This window comes from Taudactylus pleione, unplaced genomic scaffold (genome assembly GCF_031769625.1).
Source record: "Taudactylus pleione unplaced genomic scaffold, aTauple2 ptg000040l, whole genome shotgun sequence".
Classification (NCBI taxonomy): Eukaryota; Metazoa; Chordata; class Amphibia; order Anura; family Myobatrachidae; genus Taudactylus; species Taudactylus pleione.
The window spans coordinates 22,470,086-22,492,309 of record NW_028284442.1 but is presented as its reverse complement, the minus strand read 5'-3'; the positions used below and the strand labels follow the sequence as shown (position 1 = coordinate 22,492,309).

Here is a 22,224-nt window from a genome sequence, read left to right as displayed (position 1 = left end):
TTTTCACCAAAAAGTAATTATTGTAAGTGACATTTTTACTGCTGGCGTGCCATAAGGCGTACTGTGCATTCAGAAGGACAACTTGCTGAAATGAAATGGCAGGGTGCTCTGTGACATTTTGACAAGAACCCAAACATTATTTATCTGATGACTGGTCTGATACTCTTCCTTACAATATGACCACAATAAAGACACAGTAAAAATTGTCTAACACTGCCTGCCACACTGGATGTACACAGGGCTACGTATTATACATTTTATGGAGCGACAGAGCAAACAAACAGCGTTTAGCGGCATGAGGTATAGGGAAGGGCAACAAAATAAGAAAAATTAAAAAAATTAAAGTAGCATGTCGGCTCTTTCTGCAAGCATAAACTTGTATTTATAAAGAGATGTAAATCAGTTGATTTAAACACAACAGCATTGTGCGTGTGTGATATAAGAGAGAAATATGAACTTCTGAGACTTCAAACCAGTAAGATCCTAGTTGAGCACTGCAGTTACACCCGAAATCTCCCACTATATAATGTTATGTATATAACTGTAGGTATTTCAGCGCCATTTTTTTTTTCATTTTGTTTGTTTTTGGTGACATAGTAAAGGGAGCTATTTTTAACACAGTTAGGAAATAATTTGTGTTCAATTCACTCTTAAATATTCTGTCTCGAAGAACTATAACAACAAAAAAATAAATAAAAAATGAAAACTTGTTTTTAACTAAAGCTCAATTAAACTATGCTCGTTTCAAGGTGGCAAAGAGTAGTATTTTTTTTTCCCTAAATTTCATATAGTTTAGGTTTTTTTTATTGTCTTAAACAGATTGTAAACAGGTTATTTAACAATCAATATTATAACTTCAAAAAGGTGTACACTCTAGCCCCAAACGACCAATATGGAAAACACAGTCTATACATAATGCATGGATAAAATGCTGCATTAACTATTTTAATAATGAATAAGAAGCAGGGGGATTTCAATGTGTCTAAGGTTTTGATGATCGATGGCTACTTAAATTCAAGGATGTATTTTCTACTTGAACAAAAGAATCATTGTTATAAAGACATGGTACGTGGTTCCATGGTTCTATACTAAACGAAGGTTAATGGGTCAGAAATGGATTTTCCCAGGGTACCTAATCAGACACACAAAGCATTGTTCAAGAACACAAATAGACACGCATACATGAATATATATATCTTTTTTTTACCATTGTACATTAGAGTGCACAGCTGGGGCAGCATAAACTGAGTGTCTCTAACCCACGGATGTCTGGCATGGCTTTCATTTCAACTATCAGTTCTTAGAAGCCAATACAGTCCTATCAGAAAATAATCTGTACTCAGCCCAGGAGAACCCACTGAATTTAAAAATGAGGAATAGATCAAAGAACAGGACACAATGGAATGTTAATGCGTTCTATGTCATGTAGAAAATGTTGGCAAATATACATCCATCCCTTCAATTTATCATGAGTGCCAAAACAGATGGATTTCCACTATATGATTATCAATTTCGAATGACTGAAACTGCATTGCAACTTCGTCATTAATCCAACAGCTCAAAACACAAATGTACCTACAGTAGGCGGCACGAGAGCAGTTTGTATTGCTTATAAACAAATTTCCACTTTGTAGTGTTTTGTTACTGTCTGGCCAGATCGAAAGTACGGTGTCAATTTATTATGGCAAATAAACACCAACCGGCCAGCCTAGTGTAGCTTGTGTAAAACATGCACCTTTCATTGTATTGTGCATTATAATCAGGCTTGGGTGCCAGGGAAAAGCATGAAAACAAACATAGGAACTCAGTCATAAGGGCTATAATTATAACAGATTACAGCGCAGTGCACTTGGGGGTAGTGATCAGCATTCATCTAGGTTAGTAAATATGACTAGTGTTCTGTATTATTATAAGTGAATAATAATTTTGCGTACAACACACAACAGTCCAAAGTCGATAGAACGCATGTTATGTTCCTTTCTGTTACTTTACCTCCAAATCTGCTGGATGTTTATTCTAAATATCAAGTACTTTTAGAGTAAAATAGTATTTTCCAACATTATATCCAAGCTTTGTAACTATGTATCTGCTTTGGTTTGGAGTCTAAGTTGCATGAATCTTAGAAAAACCACTTTTTAGATCTATTGTGCTTAACATGGGGCTTCATTCAGAGAAGAACGCAAACCCAAAGGTGAGGACCAGTCCTGAACATGTGCAGAACGGGTCCTGCATAGTCACACACAGTGTCCCCTGAGCCGCAGCCTGATTGACAGGCTACGGCTGTTTGGAGACAGGGCGGTGGCGGCCTCCGTTCCGGAAAATGGAGAATGCAGACTTCCTGGCCTCAGTTAAGGATCTGGGAGGGTCAAACTGAGTAACCCCAGGATTGCTTAGATGACCAATGGTCTTGCAGATGATCAGATGCTGGTTCTTGGGACACAGCACTTGGATCTGCAATGCTGTCATTAGGGGGTCTTTTCTTCTCAGACACCACCTGCGGCGTTACATCTGCGATTAACTGGGGCAATTTGCCGTATTGCAGATGATTTTCCGGTAAAAAAGTGATCGTGATTGCTAAATCAGGCTGTCCAACATGTTGAATTTCAGCGATCAGGCCTATAGATTGGTAATGTATGGACTGCTCATCAATTTGTGCACATGTGCGGGATTGTAAGCAATACCACGTCAGAGCTACAATTAATAAGGATAGAATAACATTTGCTAAAAGGTGAACAGCAATGACCACTAACCTTCCAAACCCCCACACATTACTACATATAGTGACTGTTTACAATGTGTCTTCCTGATCAGCCTTGGCCATCCAGTTGAGTTCATTAAAGGCATTGTGCAAGTTACCTTGAAGTTACTTTGTTTTAGGACACCTTTATTTCGACAAATTGCCCATGTTTCAAACCTTTTACAGTAAACACTAAAGATGAACTTTGCTTCCTACCCCTTGCTGATACAATATTACTCTATCTACACTCCCAAAGGCCTTTTATTGTTATGCTTAGGTACCATTAAAGAGATGTCATTGAAAAACTAAACATTCATGACCATCCCCATCAAAATGAGTCCCCTCACCACAGCTTCCCTCACACCTTTCTCAACAGGATTTTTGGACGGTTGGTCCATGGCCACTTAACTTTTATGAGTCAGAGAATCACCTGCAAGGTCTGTACACAGGTATCAGGCTAGTGAGCACAACATGATGCACAAGAGCTAAACAATTACCTAACAAAGGCGTGCTAGGTGTAGACAGCCTTCCATGCAGCAAGAGGCAGAAAACCAAAGGCACACGCAGCTGAGCACACTGCCGTACATGTCCAGACCACATCCGTGGACCCCGAGGCCTGGCGTTGTTAAGGCAGTCTCCTCAGCCTCCAGGCAATGTTAATTTACTGTAGTGACCTATCCCGCCCAGCTAGATGGTCATCGTAAGTGACACAGATCGCAAATGAGCAGCATACTGCCAAACGCATCACCAGACCTCTCGACACTTATAGAGTTATAGGTTCCAAGAGCAAAGGCATGTATTTTAGTTGTAACCTTTAATTTTATTTAATAATTAGTTCCTAATGTTATGCTATGACGGCAAACAGGAGCGCACAAGTCTATACAACTAGTCTGTGGTTGACCACAACCAACCACATTTTGTAATCCAAAAGTTGTACACCTTTATGTAATTAAGATAATAAAGAATGCAGTAGGCTAGTCACACTTCGTTTAGCAGCAATGAACAGTACGTAACAGTGAACTGTAACTATTATTCCCAATACAACAATTTTGCACACTTAATAAAAGCATAGAAAATTCAGCAACAAATGATGCAGAAACAGGAGCACTACTACAAAAAAAATAAAAAAATTTAATTTAACAATATTTTCAGTGTATATAATAATATTTTGCACTAGTGCATATATTTTACATCAGTGGTAAGTAAATGTTACTACAAAACACTAATCAAAAACTTCCACCAGGAGATGTAAAGATAAAGAAATGAAGCAGCATTTAATGTAAAAAGCTATCAAGTCTGAATGTTTTTTACAAGTACATGATAAAATCTTTTCATTGCTGTGTAACCAAAACTCCATGGAACTTGTTCCAGCACTAGTCACTAGTGGGACTGTGGGTCAAATTCCTGAATACCTCCATGCCAGCCCAGACGTCACAGAAAGTTAATTTTTACATGCAAGTATACAGTACAGCTGTGTCTGAAGTACGAACTGTACACGACAATATAAACATGCTAGAAAGTTATTTACCAAGTTATCACATATGTGACATGCATGTAGAAGCCATTGCTTCGAATATACTTGTTGTCCATTAGTCAAACAGGTGTTTCTAAATTTTAATCTAGAGACCGGTATCTTTATCCCATCTGTGATTGTATTGCTAATATAGTGTAACTGGCTAAATTATAAAATTATCCTTGGAACCTGTCTAATACAGCTGGCTCTAAACTAGGAGATCCATTTGGTGGCCAGATCAGAATCCAATTGGTTCAAAGAAATTGCTGCATGTATTGCCAGCTTCAGATAAACTGAGACATAAAATAGTTAACTGTGGCTCAATCAGCAAGAGCGTGTCATTTTTATTAATTACATGTACCTCTATGTTTTAGATTATCAACATGTAATTTTTTTTAATAGTCAATTAATGTTCTGCAGGTCATTGGTTTTTAGTAGTGATAGAATGTCATTAGCAGATAAAAATGAGAACGCTGTCCACCCTTAATTGTTATCATTTAGATCTGTAATAATCAGTCTCTTACTGAGCATAGCCAGTGACCATGTACTTATACACAGTCAATATCTGTATAATATATACATAGAACTATCTTCCAGTGCATTATATACTTCTTTACAAGACTGTTGGGAAAGATGATGAATGTGATGACAAGACTCTGCGTTAAATGTAATTTGTAATTTCCTAGCTACCCGTTATCTGACGTGCTGCCCCCAGTTATAAAACCGAATGATCGAAACACCCCCATGCACAATACACTGTCAGATCAATTTACGTTCAAGGAGAAAATAAAACTTGTAACGTTCTGGTAATAATACACGATTCAGACTATGGGGTATATTTGCTAAGTGATGGGTCTGAAATGCAAGCAGAATCGCATTCCTCCGATTTACTAAACTCAAAGCCAACGCAATCCCACATGCCAGCTCAAACAATCTGACCAGCCATTATTATGGTAGCGATGGACTCTATATGTAAGAGGTGTTTATGCCTTCTATGGACCGAAAATAACTTTTCTCAATGGTTTTGTAAGTATAACATTGGTGAAGGGTCTCTGGGTGCTTCCATTTAATAAATAAGTATAGTTTATTTTTTGTAATATTTTCTTTACATGTGCATTACAGAGGATTGAACTACAAAGCATGGTATGCTGGCAGTTGTGGTTCTCCTTAAAATTGGACATAACAGGGCTAGCTGGGACCTGTAGTGTGTAAGTAAGGAATAATAGTAAATCTGTTACTACCCAAATGTATTAACCCCACATCCACCATCTCAGGGCTGTTGTCCCTTGGGGGAGGGGGGTAGGCTAGTGTTTCTGCTGCAATAGTGTCACCAGCCCTGGCTTGTAATGCATAGTACTGGTTAATGGAAAAAGAGAGGGATCCCACCACTTTTTGTCCCCCCATTTTCAACTCCTTGCCTAACCTTAAAGACCTAGGGCTTGTTCGGTTTCTTTTTATTTATTTTGGAAATTTAAAAAAGGAAAAATTATGCTTAGTAAATTGTCGCTGTGTAGTGCTCAGGACTACTAAACGTTATATACTGCCTTCAAGAATTAAAAATGGATGGGCATTTCTAAAATTTCTAGCAAATTTTTTATTACATTTTTCCATTTAGAATTTTTTTTAAAAAAGTGTTGTTTCTACATATTTCCAGCCTTTAAAAAGCATATTGCTGTACACCTTGTAAATATCAAGCAGATTTACTCTTTATTATCACACAATTTCTTAGATACAGTATACGTTGCCTATTTTCGACAAATTGAAATGTGATGACTTTTTAACAACTTTGTGCCTGAAAAAAGAAATTTATGTGGAAAGTACTTATGCTGCAGTCAATAAAGTCTTTTGCAATGGTAACATTTTATCACTTAGGGCAGTGGTTCCCAAACTGTGCGCAGCGGCACCCTGGGGTGCCTCGTAACACTTGCAGGGGTGCCTCAGGTTGGTGGTCCAGCACCAAATCAAATTATTTATGGTCAATGTAATGTAAATATGTGGACAAACAGAAGCGCAAACCTGTCACCCACTACATAAATGATGCCAAGGATGACAGATAAGCACAATTTACTTCACTTTACTACTTCACTACATTTTTTTCTGAATTTCTCAATAACAAACTTTTGGCTTAGGGGTGCCGTGAAAACAGATCTGATGCACTAGGGTGCCGTGATTCCAAAAAGTTTGTGAACCAATGACTTAGGGCCTGATTCAGCAAAGATAGCTATTCTGCTTACACGCACACAACGCAGTTGCTAATATCAGCGGTGATATGTAAACATTTGCATTCACATTGCGATCGCAGCCTGACATAAGAACGCCCACTTCACCTTACTCACATCCATATACTTCGGCAACATAGCTAAACAATCGGTAACATCGGACCCATACGCACAGTTAAGGCAGGTCAGACCTCATTCAGGAATTAATTACTTCAGCGCATGGCCTCAGGCTGCATATGGTATCGCTGTGGATAATTTATGCATTCCACTGCAACGCCGTCCCAACGCACTGGTGCGCCTGCATTCGCCCGGCACCACCCACAAACAGCACTACCTGTCAATCACTCTGCAATGGGTCTTTTTAGTCTCTGCGATTGGAGTCCCGATCGCAGTGGCTAGTTCGTGCACTGCGATACATACGCATGAGCAGAACGCAACAATCGGTAGACTGTGTGCATATAATCAAATGCTTTCCTTGCTGAATCAGGCCCTTAGTAGAGCCCCTACCAAGTCACTGAAATCAGTGGGAAAATAACGGTCTTTGAAGTCGAAGGTGCAAGGAAAATATATTCCATTTACGGTTTTCTTTTTATTTATTACGTTTATTGTGAATATGGTCATTTTTCTTCCTGTTCAATGATTTCTTTCTTTTTTGTTTTGGTCTTGGGAGAAAATAGCCAATAGTCTCCTCTCTCATGTTTGTGGTGTTTACATAGTGGACGCTTACAGTATCTTTGCACCATTTGGGGATACAGAAGTCAGTTCATGCAGAACTCCAGAGGATTTTTAATAATTTCAGTTGATAATGTATACAAGTGTTTTGATGCTTTCTAAATAAGCAAAATGAGGACTCTTGTTTTAGGGGTTTAAAAATAAATAGATTTGAAAAGAAAAAAAAGAGAGGCTCAGAGACACTGTCAGTCTAATGTGGTGCTGGTCGCAAGCCAATCAGTGCTCGCGGACCAGCAGCCAATCAGCAGAGGCTGCCGGTCCGTGAGGTCCAATTGGTTCGTGAGCAGTGCCACATTACAATGATGGCAGTACTGACAGTTCCGCAGCATGTGGCAGCCCCGTCCCGTGCCACCCTGAGCTCACCCACTGCACGGCCCTGGCAGGTAAGAGAAAGGAGATGGAGCCTTACTGTGGCTTAATGTAAAAGAGTCCATACTGTGGCATAATGTATATGGGGCATTACTGTGGCATAATGTATTTGGGGCATTACTGTGGCATAACGTATATGGGGCATTACTGTGGCAGAATGGATATGGGGCATTACTGTGTTGCATAATGTGTTATAAGGGACATTACTGTGGCATAATGTGTTATATAAGGGACATTTCTGTGGCATAATGTGTTATAAATTACGGTTGCATAATGTGTTATAAGGGTCATTAATTATGTGGCATAATGTGTTGTATGGAGCATTACTGTGTCACAAAACCACACACCCTTTTCATTCTCTATGTTGTATTATGTTTGGGGGGGGGGGGGGGGGGGATAATAGTCACACCAAATTATGGCCTTGCCCCAGGTGACAAAAATCCTAGTTTCGGCCCTGCTATTATGACCATTTTATATAGTCCTCTTAATATTTTAAACCTGGTGGTGGGTAAGCAATTGATATAACTTTTGTTTGATGCGGTTGTGTTCTAAGGCACTGAATTAAATCTCTGAATCCAAACACTGCCACTTGAAAAGATGTGGTCTCATACACTATTGCTGCAGTCATGCCAAACAGCCCTTCTTGGCGCGTCTGATCCCATGCAACTTGGCTTGCGCCAAGCATCTTTTTCGCACGAACATGCATCTTACTCACAATGCTATGCGATAATACCGATTCACAATACTGCACTGATGAGGCTAGGTGTATGAGGACACATCTTTAGTAAGGACCAGTACTAGCAGAGCTCCTCTAAGACTGCAGATATCCTTATGGCGACACCACTTATACAGCAGAATGGTGTACTATAATGCTCAACTGTCCCGATATGGGTGGAACATTCCTGATTATGGTATACGTTCGTAATAATGACATCCAATATATAACGTCAATGACAGAATTTCGACATTGAGAATATCAGCAAATTCTATTGATGACATTCTCAATGTCGACATTCTGTCATTGACGTTATATATTGGATGTCATCATTACTAACGTATACCATTGAATAATGATTTTCGTACAATTTTAGGGTTAGGCATAGTCACCTTCGCAAAGGAAATCCGCATGGTCGGCATGCAGACTGTCAACAATTCCAATGTCGCCATTTAACATGTCGACATTCTGAACGTCTACATATTCCATACCCTGATTAGAGGGTTCAGTCTCTCCCACTGACACCTACTATTCACTTTTGCCTTGTACATATTACAATTAGGTTGTTGAAGCAGCTGTTTGGTGGACTGTGCCAACATTCAATCAATTCCCAATGAGTTAACGACATCACCAAGAATGATGATTTAGATAATGTGATGTTAGTATCATACACGAGGGGACTATACAACGTATAGGCTGCATTATCATAAATATTGGTTCATCTAACAAAATGGCTGCCTCCACTAATGTTTGGCTTTAATCGCTGTAGTTCTCCGCAGTGTAACAGAATGAATTTAATGTCCACACTGCTTTCACTAGAACAGGCCAAAAAATGACAGATCATAGCTGGCTTCTTCCCGTGTTCTAACTTCACCTTCTTTATGAAGATCAATTGTGCATAATGAATAAAACAAATCTGCTCTGAGTGCGAGGTGAAGCACTGAGACTAAATGACACTTATACTCAATGCAGCAATAATACAGCAGTTATTAAGGTACATTATTTTATACAATCCTACAATATCCATACTGATTCAATTCAATTTCAGATAAAATTGTTGGGAAAGGGTGCTTAATGTAGGACAGTCAGTAAAAGTAATTTATCATGTTCTCGCTTCACTGCTCACGTTATCAGCGAACTCATTTTCTGCATTCATCATGCAATCAGCCTATTATTTGCATATTAATCAGGCAGTGGACCATGAAAGGACTGCATCCCAGCCAAATGCTGCACTATCTCAGGAGAAACACTCAGTAATTATCATACATCAGTGTTATGATGTGGTAATTGATTAGAACATCTTTTTGTTGCCCCTGGGGAGTCCCACTTCAAATGCTGCTTAAGGCGTTTGCCATAGATTTTATTTTATTATTGTGTTATTTTTCATTTTCCAGATATCTTAGCCATTTTTAGTAGTTTTGTAAGCTAGAGTTTGCTGAATTATATTACTCATCTCTAATGGTTTAAATAATCAAGCCTTAGTACATTTATATCCTGCTGGGTTCCAAGTGTTAAATGTGCATATTAACTATTAGACATTTTCACGTGATTATTTGGATTGTTAATGCATTAGGCTTTATCACCGTACAGTACTGTCTAAGTTTCCAATGCTTTTTTATTTTTTTGCAGCTCTCACTATCCATAACAATTTCCTTATCTTTTATTGCATGTTGGCTGACCTGTGTAATAAGCAAACCGCAAGCACACACATTGTAGTGAGCACTATATTGTCTTTATAATACCATACGAAGGAGGGATGGATTGACTATACAGTAAGCCTCTTTGGGAATTCTACCACTAGGTTGGCGGCCCCCATGACGACATGGGGTCGCCTGGCACTTTTTTTGCCAACTTTTTTTTTTTTTTCAACATGAAAAACAAAACTTAGAATGGATTAGTGGGGGCTGTTGGGGATCTGAGGAAGTAACCTCTGCAGAATGGGCTGTTTTCCACATTACTTTACTCCCATCACATTCATTCACTTAATAACAGTCAGAGTCTTTCCATCTATACAATGGGTTTCATTTAACATTGTGCATCAGGCTATAATACTACATTAGTATATATGTTCAGGTTACAATATGTAGCATTAATAGCAATCGGGTTTCCTTTTATCTAATTCTGCCTTCTCTCCCCTTTCCTCATTCCTCCATTTGGGGCTGTTGCAGAGACCACATACAGTAGGATGCAGACAGGGGAGTCTTTCTCCCATTGTATTCTAGAGCAGGTAAAAGTGTTTGGGGGAGTGAAATAGAATGTGTGAACTGATGGGTGTACATAAACTGGTGGGGAGACATAATTGTTATGTGGTACTAATGGGGAGTATTACTGTTATGTGGAAGTTTTTATTGAAAGATTTGGCGGGGGCTATTAATGCAATGTGAGTAAATGTTGGGGCTAATAATTTAGCAGCAGGGCTCACTGGGGGAATATGAATGCTATTAAATTGATAGTGAAGCTGGTTGAGGGAAAGAGGCCTATTTACTAAATGGAAATTATACTTATTTAATTTTGGGGCTGGGTGGAGGAAAAAGGACAATCTGTTAAATGTAAATGCTATTAACTTAATGTTGGAGCAAGTTGGGGGAAAATATCTATTCCTTAAATGTGGAAACTATTGGAATTAAGCAAATTAAGACAAGTGTCCTAGTGGGTATGGAGCTGAAGTTTGTTGGCAGAGGGGAACAAGTACAGGTGGCAAGCCCAAGATATCTATAAGGGACAACCAGCCTTTATATAGAAACTAAAGACACAGGTACCAGGAGCAATGGGTTCAGTATTTGCAGAAGTGATAAAAAAATATGTTTTGTGTAAGTATCTAACTTCCCACCAGAAATGCATTTATCAGCATGATTTTTTGGAGTATTTACAAAATAAAAAAATCGGATTCGTTAATTGACTTTCACTTCAATGTTGTTCATTAACATTTTTCGCAAATAAGGTAAACTGTCAACATACACTCAGGTACCTGCTCTTTAATGCAAATATCTATTCAGCAACTAATTAGGTGGCAGCAACACACTGCATAAAAGCAAGAAGTCATGGTCAAGAGCTTCAGTTGTTCAGACAAAACACTAGACGACTGGCGGAAGACATGTGATCTAAGTGACTTTAATTGCGGAATGATTGTTGGTCCCAGATGGGGTGGTTTGGGTATCTCAGAAACAGTCTCCTGGGAGTCTACAGAAAATGATGCACAAAACATAAAAACATCCTGTGAACAGAAGTTCTGGGGGTGGGAAACTCCTTCTTAATTGGAGAGGTCAGAGGACAATGGCCAGACTGGTTCAAGCTGATAGGAAGGCATCAGTAACTCAAATAACCACTTGTTGCAACACTGGTATGCAGAATAGCATCTCTGAATGCACAGTACGTTGAACATCATGCCATGTTTGACTCCTGTCAGGTAAGAACAGACAATGTGGGCTACAGGTTGGAGAGGCATGGTCAGTAGAAGATTGGAAGAACATTCCTTGATCTGACGAATCTCGATTTATTTTGGGACATGCAAATGGCAGGGAATGATGTTAACATGAATCCATAAATCTGTCCTGCCTGTCAACTGTTCAGGATGGTGGTGATGGTGGAGTAATGATGTGAGGATGATTTTCCGGACTCACACTAGGCCATCTAAAACCAAGTGAGCATTCCTTACATGCCACAGAGTACTGAGTATTGTTACTGACCATGTGCATCTCTATATGGCGACTGTCTGTGTCTTCTAATGGCTACTTCCAGTAGGAAAATGCACAATATCCCAAAGCACACGCCATTTGAAGATGGTTCTACAAACACTGAGTTCAGTGTACTCCAATTTAAAGTCACCAGATGTCAATCCAACACATCACCTTCGGGATGTGGTTGAACAGGAGAGATTAACAGCATGAATGTGCAACTAAAGAATCTGCAGCAACAGCGTGATGCTGTCATGTCACCATGGACCAGAATCTCTAAGGAATGTTTGCAGCACCTTGTTGAATCCATACCACACAGAATTTAGGTCGCTGGTGTCAAAGGTGGGTCCTACCTAGTACTGGAAAGGTGTACCTCAAAGTGATCACTGTGGGTATCTCATAATTGGGAAAGATATTTTAATATCATCACAGGGCTATCGTTATCGTCCAAGTCCACCTATGATAGGAATCACTGAGCCAGTTTCATTCTGGACACTATTCATTGTCGCCAACATGTTGTATTCCTCATGAAGTTAGTTGCTGGACAGTGTGAACGTGCACATCAGCTGAGAGGCTCCACCTCTCTCAGGCTGACTTAATCATCTGGCATAGTTAATGGGGTAACTATGTGGGTAATGCTTGATGGCACATAAAGCAGAGAATAAGTCAGAGCAGAGTTCAAATGAGAGACTGGAGAGCCAGCTGTTACCACTGCCCACTTTGTTCTCTCTATATAAATACAGAGTGCACCAAACCAGAACACAAAGTGGAGGCATCCTTTTTGTGCAGCATGTCTCAGTGATGTCACTATAAGCTTGTTAATTTCTAAGATACATTCTGATAAATATTGGTACAACCCCACAGCATGGCTGCAGGTGACAGGTACACTAATTTCAGATGTACTGTGCTGACATGCTAATGAAGTTAAATGTTCATGAACATAGCCACCAATTTTGTGCTTAACCCATACCCTGAAACTGCACCATGCTTGTAATAACATTTTAATTTGTTATGAGAAAGTCACTCTACTTAAACTGCTGAAGGAAGCAGTACAGTTACTCTATTAGTCTGTATTTAACGGTTCCGGATCTAGGGGGAAAATATGCATTGACATAACAATTCAGTAAGTGGTATTTGTAGTGGCGGCAACATGGTGATACAGTTACATTTTCATTAGCATTCCATTGCTCAAACCCCCCGAAGCACTACGCTCCGTGAAAACACAGGTCTGAGCTTGCTTTAGGCATGGAGCTTTTCTCATCAAAAGGTTCTTTTTATTGCTACTTGGTATTTTAGCTTTTATTGATAGAGAAGCATTCCGGAACAAAGGTTCAATACGGTCACCTTTTATGTAGGGTATCTTATTGAGAGATTGTACACATTAGTGTATTAAATGATGTTTTGCTGCTTTTCACAGCGGTTTGGAGCAAAACAATGTGAAGAGTAAATGGAACATTCAGTTTAACAAAGGGTGTACTAACCAGTTATGTTTATGTAGCTGTATCAAATGAACACTACTATTAAACAGACACAAATGGTTGTAAATTATAATTTTTTTAAAAACACACATCTTTATACCGCAACAAAATCGATAAAAGCTAAATGCTTTTATACAGCCCCACTGCTGTGTTTTCACTGGCATTTACCAGCGAAAAACCTGCAAGCAGTGAAGATTTTTTGGCAAAGGCTTATTCATGTTTTTTTTACATGACAGCCTATTTAACAAGTATCGCAGAGTTACTTGTACGATACCAAATAAAAAGCATTTTTCATTGAATTAATGTTATAAAACATTTGTGTTAAAAAAAATTGGAGCTTTAAGTTTTACATGCATAGAGCAAATTAACTCACCCTTATGTACAATTAGAGATTGGTGCGGTAAACTGGAAAGCTATTACCTGGTCAGTATCACCGTGGTAAGCAGATTATTGCTGAGCTCCCTCTGTGATATTGTTTTCAGAAATGCCAGTAATAAGCGAAAACAGTCAGATGTATTGACGCAATAAGTCTGCCAATGATAAACAGGCCCCACTATTCTTTTCTTAATATGTCGCTCATTCGTTTTTATGAAAGCAACAACTACAGACATTGTCCTGATCACTTATCGCATGCAAGCCTTATATAACCTATGCTAATTGAATGGTTACGCATGGCATTTCCACTTATTTAAAAAAGCAAGATTACAAGATCCTGATTAAAAAACTTAAATAATTCAGTCCCGTTGTAGATTTACATTCAAAGCAAAAAACATCTGGAAAGTTTTGCCAAAAAAAAAATCAACATAGACATGTTTACTTCCTAAACATTGCCTATCAACAAGTCTTACTATGTCAGTAATATACAGACTTTCAGTTCAGACTATTTCCGGGTCATCAGTAAAGTGGTAATGGTGCATCTGTGCATACATCCTAGGAATACACTCAACTTTTCATATTCATGTCAACAGGGGATGGGACGGAAAATAATACCCCTGCACTTTCCCCTCCTGTTACTGAACTAAAACTGTCCTACCTTTGCCTTGGTTGCCAGATAAAGCAAAATTCCCTCTTGATACAGTGGATTTTACACACTTTTCTGATCCCCAAATGCTATTAGATCTTTCAGAGTATAAATCAGACATCCCGAAGCCTAGCAAGTTGTTATGTGCCCCTTTCTCTCACTGTGCCGTAGTCAGTGTCACTTCCTTGACCTCCACACAGACATTGATGAAGATTGTATTACATAATTATACATCTAAAATTACAGACCATTACTCTGAAACAAAGTTTCAAAATATGAATATCCATTTAGTACAGGGGTGGCCAACCAGAGGCAAAAGAGCCAAAAAATATTTGTGGTCAAGTTGAAGAGCCGATCGCATGCAGGCACCAAAATGGGGCGTGGCCTAGCTGTCACAAGGCCACGCCCCATTTTTGTGCGCACGCCTTTGGTATGACATTCGCAGGAGCATGACCTTGTGTCACACCCCCGTTTTTAGTCACGCTGGCACATTGAAAATACACAATTTACATAAAGTTCACAATATAATTTTTTCACTGTTAAAGTGAAAGAAAAATCCAGAGCAATATAGCAAACACTGAAATAGCCACGTTCACATAAAATTCAGAAACAAGCCAGATCCACATAAAATACATTTAAAATACACATACAAATAAAATACATATTGAAATCCAGAACCACATAAAATATATTAAGACAGTGCCCATTATGCTGTACCCCATATGCAGTGCCCCCCTGTAGATGTGCCCATTAAGCAATGCCCCTAGTAGCTGTGGCCCTTATGCAATGCCCCCTGTAGCTGTGCCCATTATGCAATGCCCTCAGTAGTTGTGCCCCTTTTGCAATGCCCCCTGTAGTTGTGCCCATTAAGCAATGCCCCCGGTAGTTGAGGCCCTTATGAACTACCCCCTGTAGCTGTGCCCATTATGCAATGTCCCCCAGTAGTTGTGCCACTTCTGCAATGCCCCCTGTAGCTGTGCCCATTAAGCAATGCCCCCAGTAGTTGTGCCCCTTCTGCAATGCTCCCTTTAGTTGTGCCCCCTAAGGTAGTGCACCCAGTACTAGCTCCCCCTCCCTGCACACACCCCTATGAAGTAATTCCCCAGTAGTTGTGCCATTTCTGCAATGCCTCCTGTAGCTGTGCCCATTATGCAATGCCCCCAGTAGTTTTCCCATTTCTGCAATGCCCCCTAGTTGTGGCCATTAAGAGGTGCCCCCAGCAGTTGTGGCCCTTATGCAATGCCCCCTGTAGCTGTGCCCATTATGCAATGCCCACAGTTGTGCCACTTCTACAATGTCCCCTGTAGTTGTTCCCATTAAGCAATGCCCCCAGTAGTTGTGGCCCTTATGAAATACCCCCTGTAGCTGTGCCCATTATGCAATGTCCCCCAGTAGTTGTGCCACTTCTGCAATGCCCCCTGTAGCTGTGCCCATTAAGCAATGCCCCCAGTAGTTGTGCCCCTTCTGCAATGCTCCCTTTAGTTGTGCCCCCTAAGGTAGTGCACCCAGTACTAGCTCCCCCTCCCTGCACACACCCCTATGAAGTAATTTACCCGTCTTTATGCTGGGCTTCCTAATCCCGCCGTCGCTGCTGCTGCTTCCACTGCCTGCTGGATCTCACTGGATCCAGCTGGCGCGTGGGCTCCTCACATCGTGGGTGACGTCATGACGTCACCCGCGCACTGCATTACTGGGAATGCTGGCCTCTGAAGCGATCAGAGGCTTCTTTAGTCTCAGATCGCTTCAGAGACCAGCATTCTCAGTACTAGTCCGGGTCTGCCGAGCCGCAAGCCGCATCGGAAATTCAAAAGAGCCACATGCGGCTCGAGAGCCGCGGGTTGGCCACCCCTGGTTTAGTACATCTTTGCCTTACAATAAAACTAAAGAAAAATATTACACATAAATAGGATTCGTTAGTATAAAAAAAAAAAAAAAAAGACTCTCCATCCGTTTTGTGGGAATACATTTTTTCAGGTTTTTCATATTTGCAAAAAATTAACAGCTAAATTTACAGTACTGTGGATAAACCAGTCAAGCATATCCCTAGACTTTTATCATCATGTCTGTCCCTCTCTACTACATATAAACACCTGCTCCAGGAAGAGTTATTAGAGCTCTAACACCATATTGCGGGATTATATAGCTCTTTTCCTCTTACTGGAATTGGCGCCACAAGCAGGAAAATGGAATTGTCTATGGCAAGTAAGACCGCAGCAGCTCTTATTCATTGGATTTTTAATGTTGCATATACACACACACATGTAAATTAAGTAGCAGATTAAGAAATGTGTAAGCAACGTTAAAGTCAAAGACTACATCATAGGCAGCCATTTTGAACTGTGACACATTAGTATACAGGCAAGCAATGAACTAGAAACAAAATGTCTTCAGTTCTAGGCAATTGATTGTCTGCATTTCTATGCTCTAATAAATATTGGTTTAGCCTACAAAACAGTACTTTAATCTCAGATTTAATTTTTTTTTAGCAGTTTTATCTCAGTGAGTACACTTTAAAAGCTCACTAACCAAAGTCATTCCTGAGCTTTATCATCAATAAAACAAACTTTCTGCATTTGTAAAATAGTAACCGTCATAGAAATAAACTTTCTTTTGCTATACCAAAAACACACACACACAAAAACAAAAGGAAAATACAAAAGAATGTATTTTAACAACCTCTATAAGTTAAACCTGTACACACCAAACTGCTTTAGCCATGCTGTCTGATCCTAAGGGACGGGAAAGATTAATTGCCACGCAATATCATTAACAAAAAGGACTTTTGTTTGTGTTGTGCATTATTTTAAGCAGATCTAAACATATTGCGGACATTTAAGTCACTAATGCATAAGCCATTATTCAAGGTATGTATTGGTTTGGGGAGGGGGGTGTGCAATCCTTAATTAGCAGTTGTCTTTTGTTGTTGTACGAGTTTCTATTCCTATGGGTTTGTCTTCTGCTAAGCAGCATGAGGTTAGACATGATGGATGGTGGCTCAGAATACAGACGCACAAAGAAGAAAGACCAAATCTCTCGGGAACACCCACAGCTGTAACTTCAAATGCAGTTTTCAACCTCCAGTTTAATAATGAGGGGGCACTAACCAAAATAAGTACTTTTGTGTGTGACGTAGGCAACAAAGCTCTATGGTAAGCAGTTCTGAAAGCAAAATCATAGTGCTCCAATCTTTTACTAAAAGGTTACAGATCAGTGCTTCACAAGACCATTGATTAAAATGCGGAGTTGTCCATCAAAGTTGTGATGCGTCTTTAAAGCTGCATTTGGAATGCTAGGCAGGTGAGTGTTACATAGGAAGCTGGCCAGCAGCAAGTGGTCAGCAGTACTGAGCTAGATATAACATTTACAGAAATTATAGCTGAAAGCAATCATTTCCTGGTTTCACTACCTGTATTGACCCCACTTCTGATATTTGCTCTTCATTACTGCACCATATAAAGGTATTACACGTGGTGTAACCGAACAGTGCACCAGTAGTTCTAATTCAGTTAGTCCTAAAATATAACATGGTATTTTATCCAAAGCAGTGTGTATTGAACTGATAATGTACAAAAAAGAAACTAATGGCATACAAACCAATACTAATATTAAATAATAATAATACTGTAATAATAATAATAATAAAATACAGTCCTTAAAATAGACTGACAATTTGAAAACAGACATCAAAGCTATTGTATAAAAGTATTTGTATTTTGATACCGTTAATTATGTAAAAGGTATGTTCACTTTGGGATATGTGAATGTATGAGAGGTGGGAAACGGTTATCGACATGCAGCCAAGAAGACATATGGCACTTGGACCCTTAAGCATTTAAGTAGACCTATTAGGGATATTTGCAGTAGTTTGCAAGCTGCCATGGAGCCCACACAACCAAACGCCCTCATTTATAAATTCCCCTACAAGTGTTAAAACCTCCTTACAGTATGGGTGACTTGTAGAAATGCTATCTAATGCTGCTCTTATTTAATAAATGAACTAAGGCACATCAGAAAACCCTGTGGAAGGTGCATGGTGCTAGATGTGGGACATCATATTGGTTATAAAATAAAATCTCTTCTAGATCATGCATTTTATGCTACTTGGCAGTCGAATATCAGCTTTGACACCTTTCAATCTTTAAGAACATAGCGTACAGGATAGGGGAACACTGGTGGTCTGATTTATGCCTTTATTTGGGTTACTAGTAAAACAATGTTTGAAAGCTATTGCCAGAGTAGGTGGTGTTACAAATATAACTAAGGGGGAGATGCATCAAATCTGGGAACGTGGGGAAGTTCCCCATAGCAATCACTCTCATCTAGCTGTCATTTTGTAGAATGTACTTGATAAATGACAGCTAGAAGCTGATTGGTTACTATAGGTAACTTTGCCACTTACTCTCTTTAGAAGGTTTGATAGATCTCTCCCTTCTTAGGGGTCTAGTTACTAAGCAGAGTTAGGAGACAGAGTGAAAAGTGATAAGGTGCCAGCCAATCAGCTCCCAACTGGCATCTCACAGGCTGTGTTTGAAAAATTACAGTTAGGAGCTGATTGGCTGGCACCTTATCACTTTTCACTCTGTCTCCTAACACTGCTTAGTAAATAGACCCTTTAGGCTTTTAGGCAAAACAGAACAAATAATAAAACTGCTATGAGCGCCACAATAACTTAAGAAGAAAGACATGGCCTAACTAACATGAAGACCTTGGTGGTAGCTGGGCCAGAAAGATAAAGACATATTTATGTTATTAAAGTCACAACAAAGAATGAGCAAACGAATGACAGAACAACCCTCACATTATTAATATTCTTAATTATACACTTTAAAAATGCACTGGACATGAAGCTACAAACCCTTATGAAATATTACGCGTTACTTACTGAAACTAATTGGTGAACACAAGAATAAATGTTATTAACATGTTGTGAAACCCCCCATAGAGCTACTATTCTGTACCTACATAACTAATGCTTACACTTACATGTACAACACTTTTTTTTTTTTATTACTGGCGAGCGCGCTCTTGTTCAGTCTTAGAAGTAAAGTGACAAAAAACTGCACCTCTCTCCTTAGTAAAGTATAGCCCCAAGTGTCAAATATCTTCGGTCATGTTCAAACGAAGAGTAACTATGAAGTACCTGAACTTGGGCATCCTTCAATTACAGAATCCTGCCGAGTTGCTGCAGACTGCAGGGCTATAAATGGAAATAAAAGGTATATCAGCAGAGGATGTGGCAAAGACACTCAACCCTGTAAGAATCTTTATACATCAGCGCTTTCTTTGCCACAGGCAAGTAAACACATGGTGTAGAGTACCCGCCAATAAATCTCACTTCCCACACAACTAAAGGAGCACATGCTCCAAACTACAGTGTTCCCCCATCACTTCTGTCTCTTCCTATTACCCAAGGTCACGTTCTGACTATAATGCAAGGGGTTTGCCAGAAGAAGGAAGCACTGTACGGTATCTGCACAGCACAAGTCACAAGATGATCAAGCTTCTCGTACCTTGACCTTGTTGCTGTCCTTGTGAATGCAAGACGCTCTGTCCGAGTTCCCCATTCAGCCATAGCTGCATCCTAATAAATGGTTCCCGGCCTTTCTGGGTGAGTTTGCTCCAGGGCTTTGGCCTAGACAACATGTCACTGACGCTGCCCTGTGATAAGCCCAGCACCTGAAAATTCAAGCCACAAGTTAGGTTGTTTATCATGCCTTTATATAGAGCTATGAGACGTTACACGGACAAGAAATTGAATTACAGTGATAAACAATGGCGACTGCACAATACGTCTTGTTTTGCTGAATATATCCTGTGACAGTTTGGATAATACACTGTTGGGATTAAGAGAAAATTACTTACAATGTATACATTTTTGTTGCATGCAGGTAATTGATTACTGTAAAATATAAACATGATTTGAAGTAAACTTAATCTAAAAAGAAGAGTCAAATAGCATCCAAGCTTTTTAGGCAAAATAAATAAATAAGCGGACTATATAGAGTGTGTGATTCTTATCTGTGGTCAAATGGTATATTATCTATGTCAGTGATTGATGCCCTTTGTACACCAATACATCTTTTCTACAGTCTCAGATCTGCCTGGCTTCTGGCAGCCATAATGGTGTGGACAATATGGTGTTATATACCAGGAAAGCTTTGATACAAAGTAAATGGGATCCAATATCTATGTGGTAATGTCATACACTTAGGGCCTGATTCAGACCCGGAGGCTAAGCCGCGGACGCACGCTATGGCATATAGTCGCCCGTCTGCGCATGCGTCAATATGCGCGAGTCACTCACTGCGTGCGGGAATCGTGCGCTCGTAGTACACAGACTGGACGCTACTTTGAGTGACAGATAGTGCCGTTTGTGGGTGGTAACAGGGGAAGGTGCTTGTGAACGGGGGAGTGGTGCAGCGAACGCAGGCGTGTCTGGGAGTCAAAACTGAGTTTTATGGGTGTGCAAAATTAGCATGGAAGCGTCATTGTACACGTCACTTGGTTGTATTTGAGCCAGCAGTGATCGCAGTGCTTGCGACGGGGTAGGGTCGACCTCAAGCGCTGCGTGCTGCTCCGATGGCTCTAGATGGTTCTGATTAATCATACACTTCCTGGAGATGACGTGTGGTAAGAAAGAGAAGTGACCGTCTTTATAAGGACGTGCATTCGCTCTGCCGTGCCAACTGTGAAGTTTGGTGGAGGAGGGATAATGGTATGGGGCTGTTTTTCAGGGTTTGGGATAGGCCCCTTATATCCAGTGAAGGGCGTCCTTACACCATTACACCAGACAGTGCGATCGCGGAATTTGCATACCCGGCCCCTTTTGGCTGCAAGAGAGCGCAGCTTAGCGTCTGGGTCTGAATCGACCCCTTATACAGGAGCATATAGGAATACAGAACTTTGATTCATTGATTAACATTCTAGTTATTTGCACTGAAATAAACGTTATTACCAGTAAAATGTTAAAAAGTAAGTTATTTTATCATTCGCAATATTTATAAGCTATAAACTTTCATTGAAACTATTTTTACAAAAGGGAAAAAAATAAATAAATAATAAGATTTTGGAGCCAATGATGAGAACATATTAATGGGCTTCGCAAAAACCTTACTGAGACAAGGTAATATTTCGGCTACAACAAACATTTTCTGAACAAATTTAAAATGAGACACTTCTCTATATTTGTTCATCTTGAATACTAATGGTTTAAATCACCACATCCTGTGTAAAATGAGCCACTCACACCATTTAGGGTACTCAATGACAGAGGAATGTCAAGGGGGGTAAATATACTAAGCGATATCGAATATATCAAGGGGGAAAATTTACTTGCAAAAGCCACCGCTTAGTACATTTACCCAATGGTGAAGGTGGGTTACAGTGGAGAGAAATAAACAATAAGGGTACTCATTTGTATTATTCATGTATGCAGTCACTAGCTCATTTCTGTGGACAACATTCTTTAAAAGTCTAAAGTTTCTCATGTAAATCCCACCCATCATTTTTGTACTGCCTGGAGCTTCTGTGAGGAGTACAGTACATAACTCTTTTACACACTAAAGCAGGGAGCAGATATTCGGAGTTCCTGTTACATTTAGGGGTCAATCTAATTAGGTGCGAATTGCGAGTTGCTATTTTCTCTTCGAATACGCACAGCGAATTCATTTTGCAATCCAATTAGTAACTTGCACTGAACTAGTGAGACTGAATTCGAATTTTTCCATTCGCACCTCCCTGAGGGTGAGAGATGGAAAGGAAAATCT

General features: G+C 39.8%; 1 protein-coding gene across 1 annotated transcript in view; it reads right to left on the bottom strand.

Moving 5' to 3' along the window:
* Nucleotides 1-22,224, bottom strand: part of CUX1 (cut like homeobox 1) — a 362,119-nt gene that overhangs the window by 41,748 nt on the left and 298,147 nt on the right. Inside the window, exons 19-20 of the mRNA XM_088454694.1 lie at nucleotides 19,969-20,134; nucleotides 19,599-19,655 (exon numbers count right to left, since the gene is read on the bottom strand). Of these exons, the coding sequence (XP_088310820.1) occupies nucleotides 19,599-19,655; nucleotides 19,969-20,134 (223 nt within the window). The remainder of the gene's footprint in view (nucleotides 1-19,598; nucleotides 19,656-19,968; nucleotides 20,135-22,224) is intronic.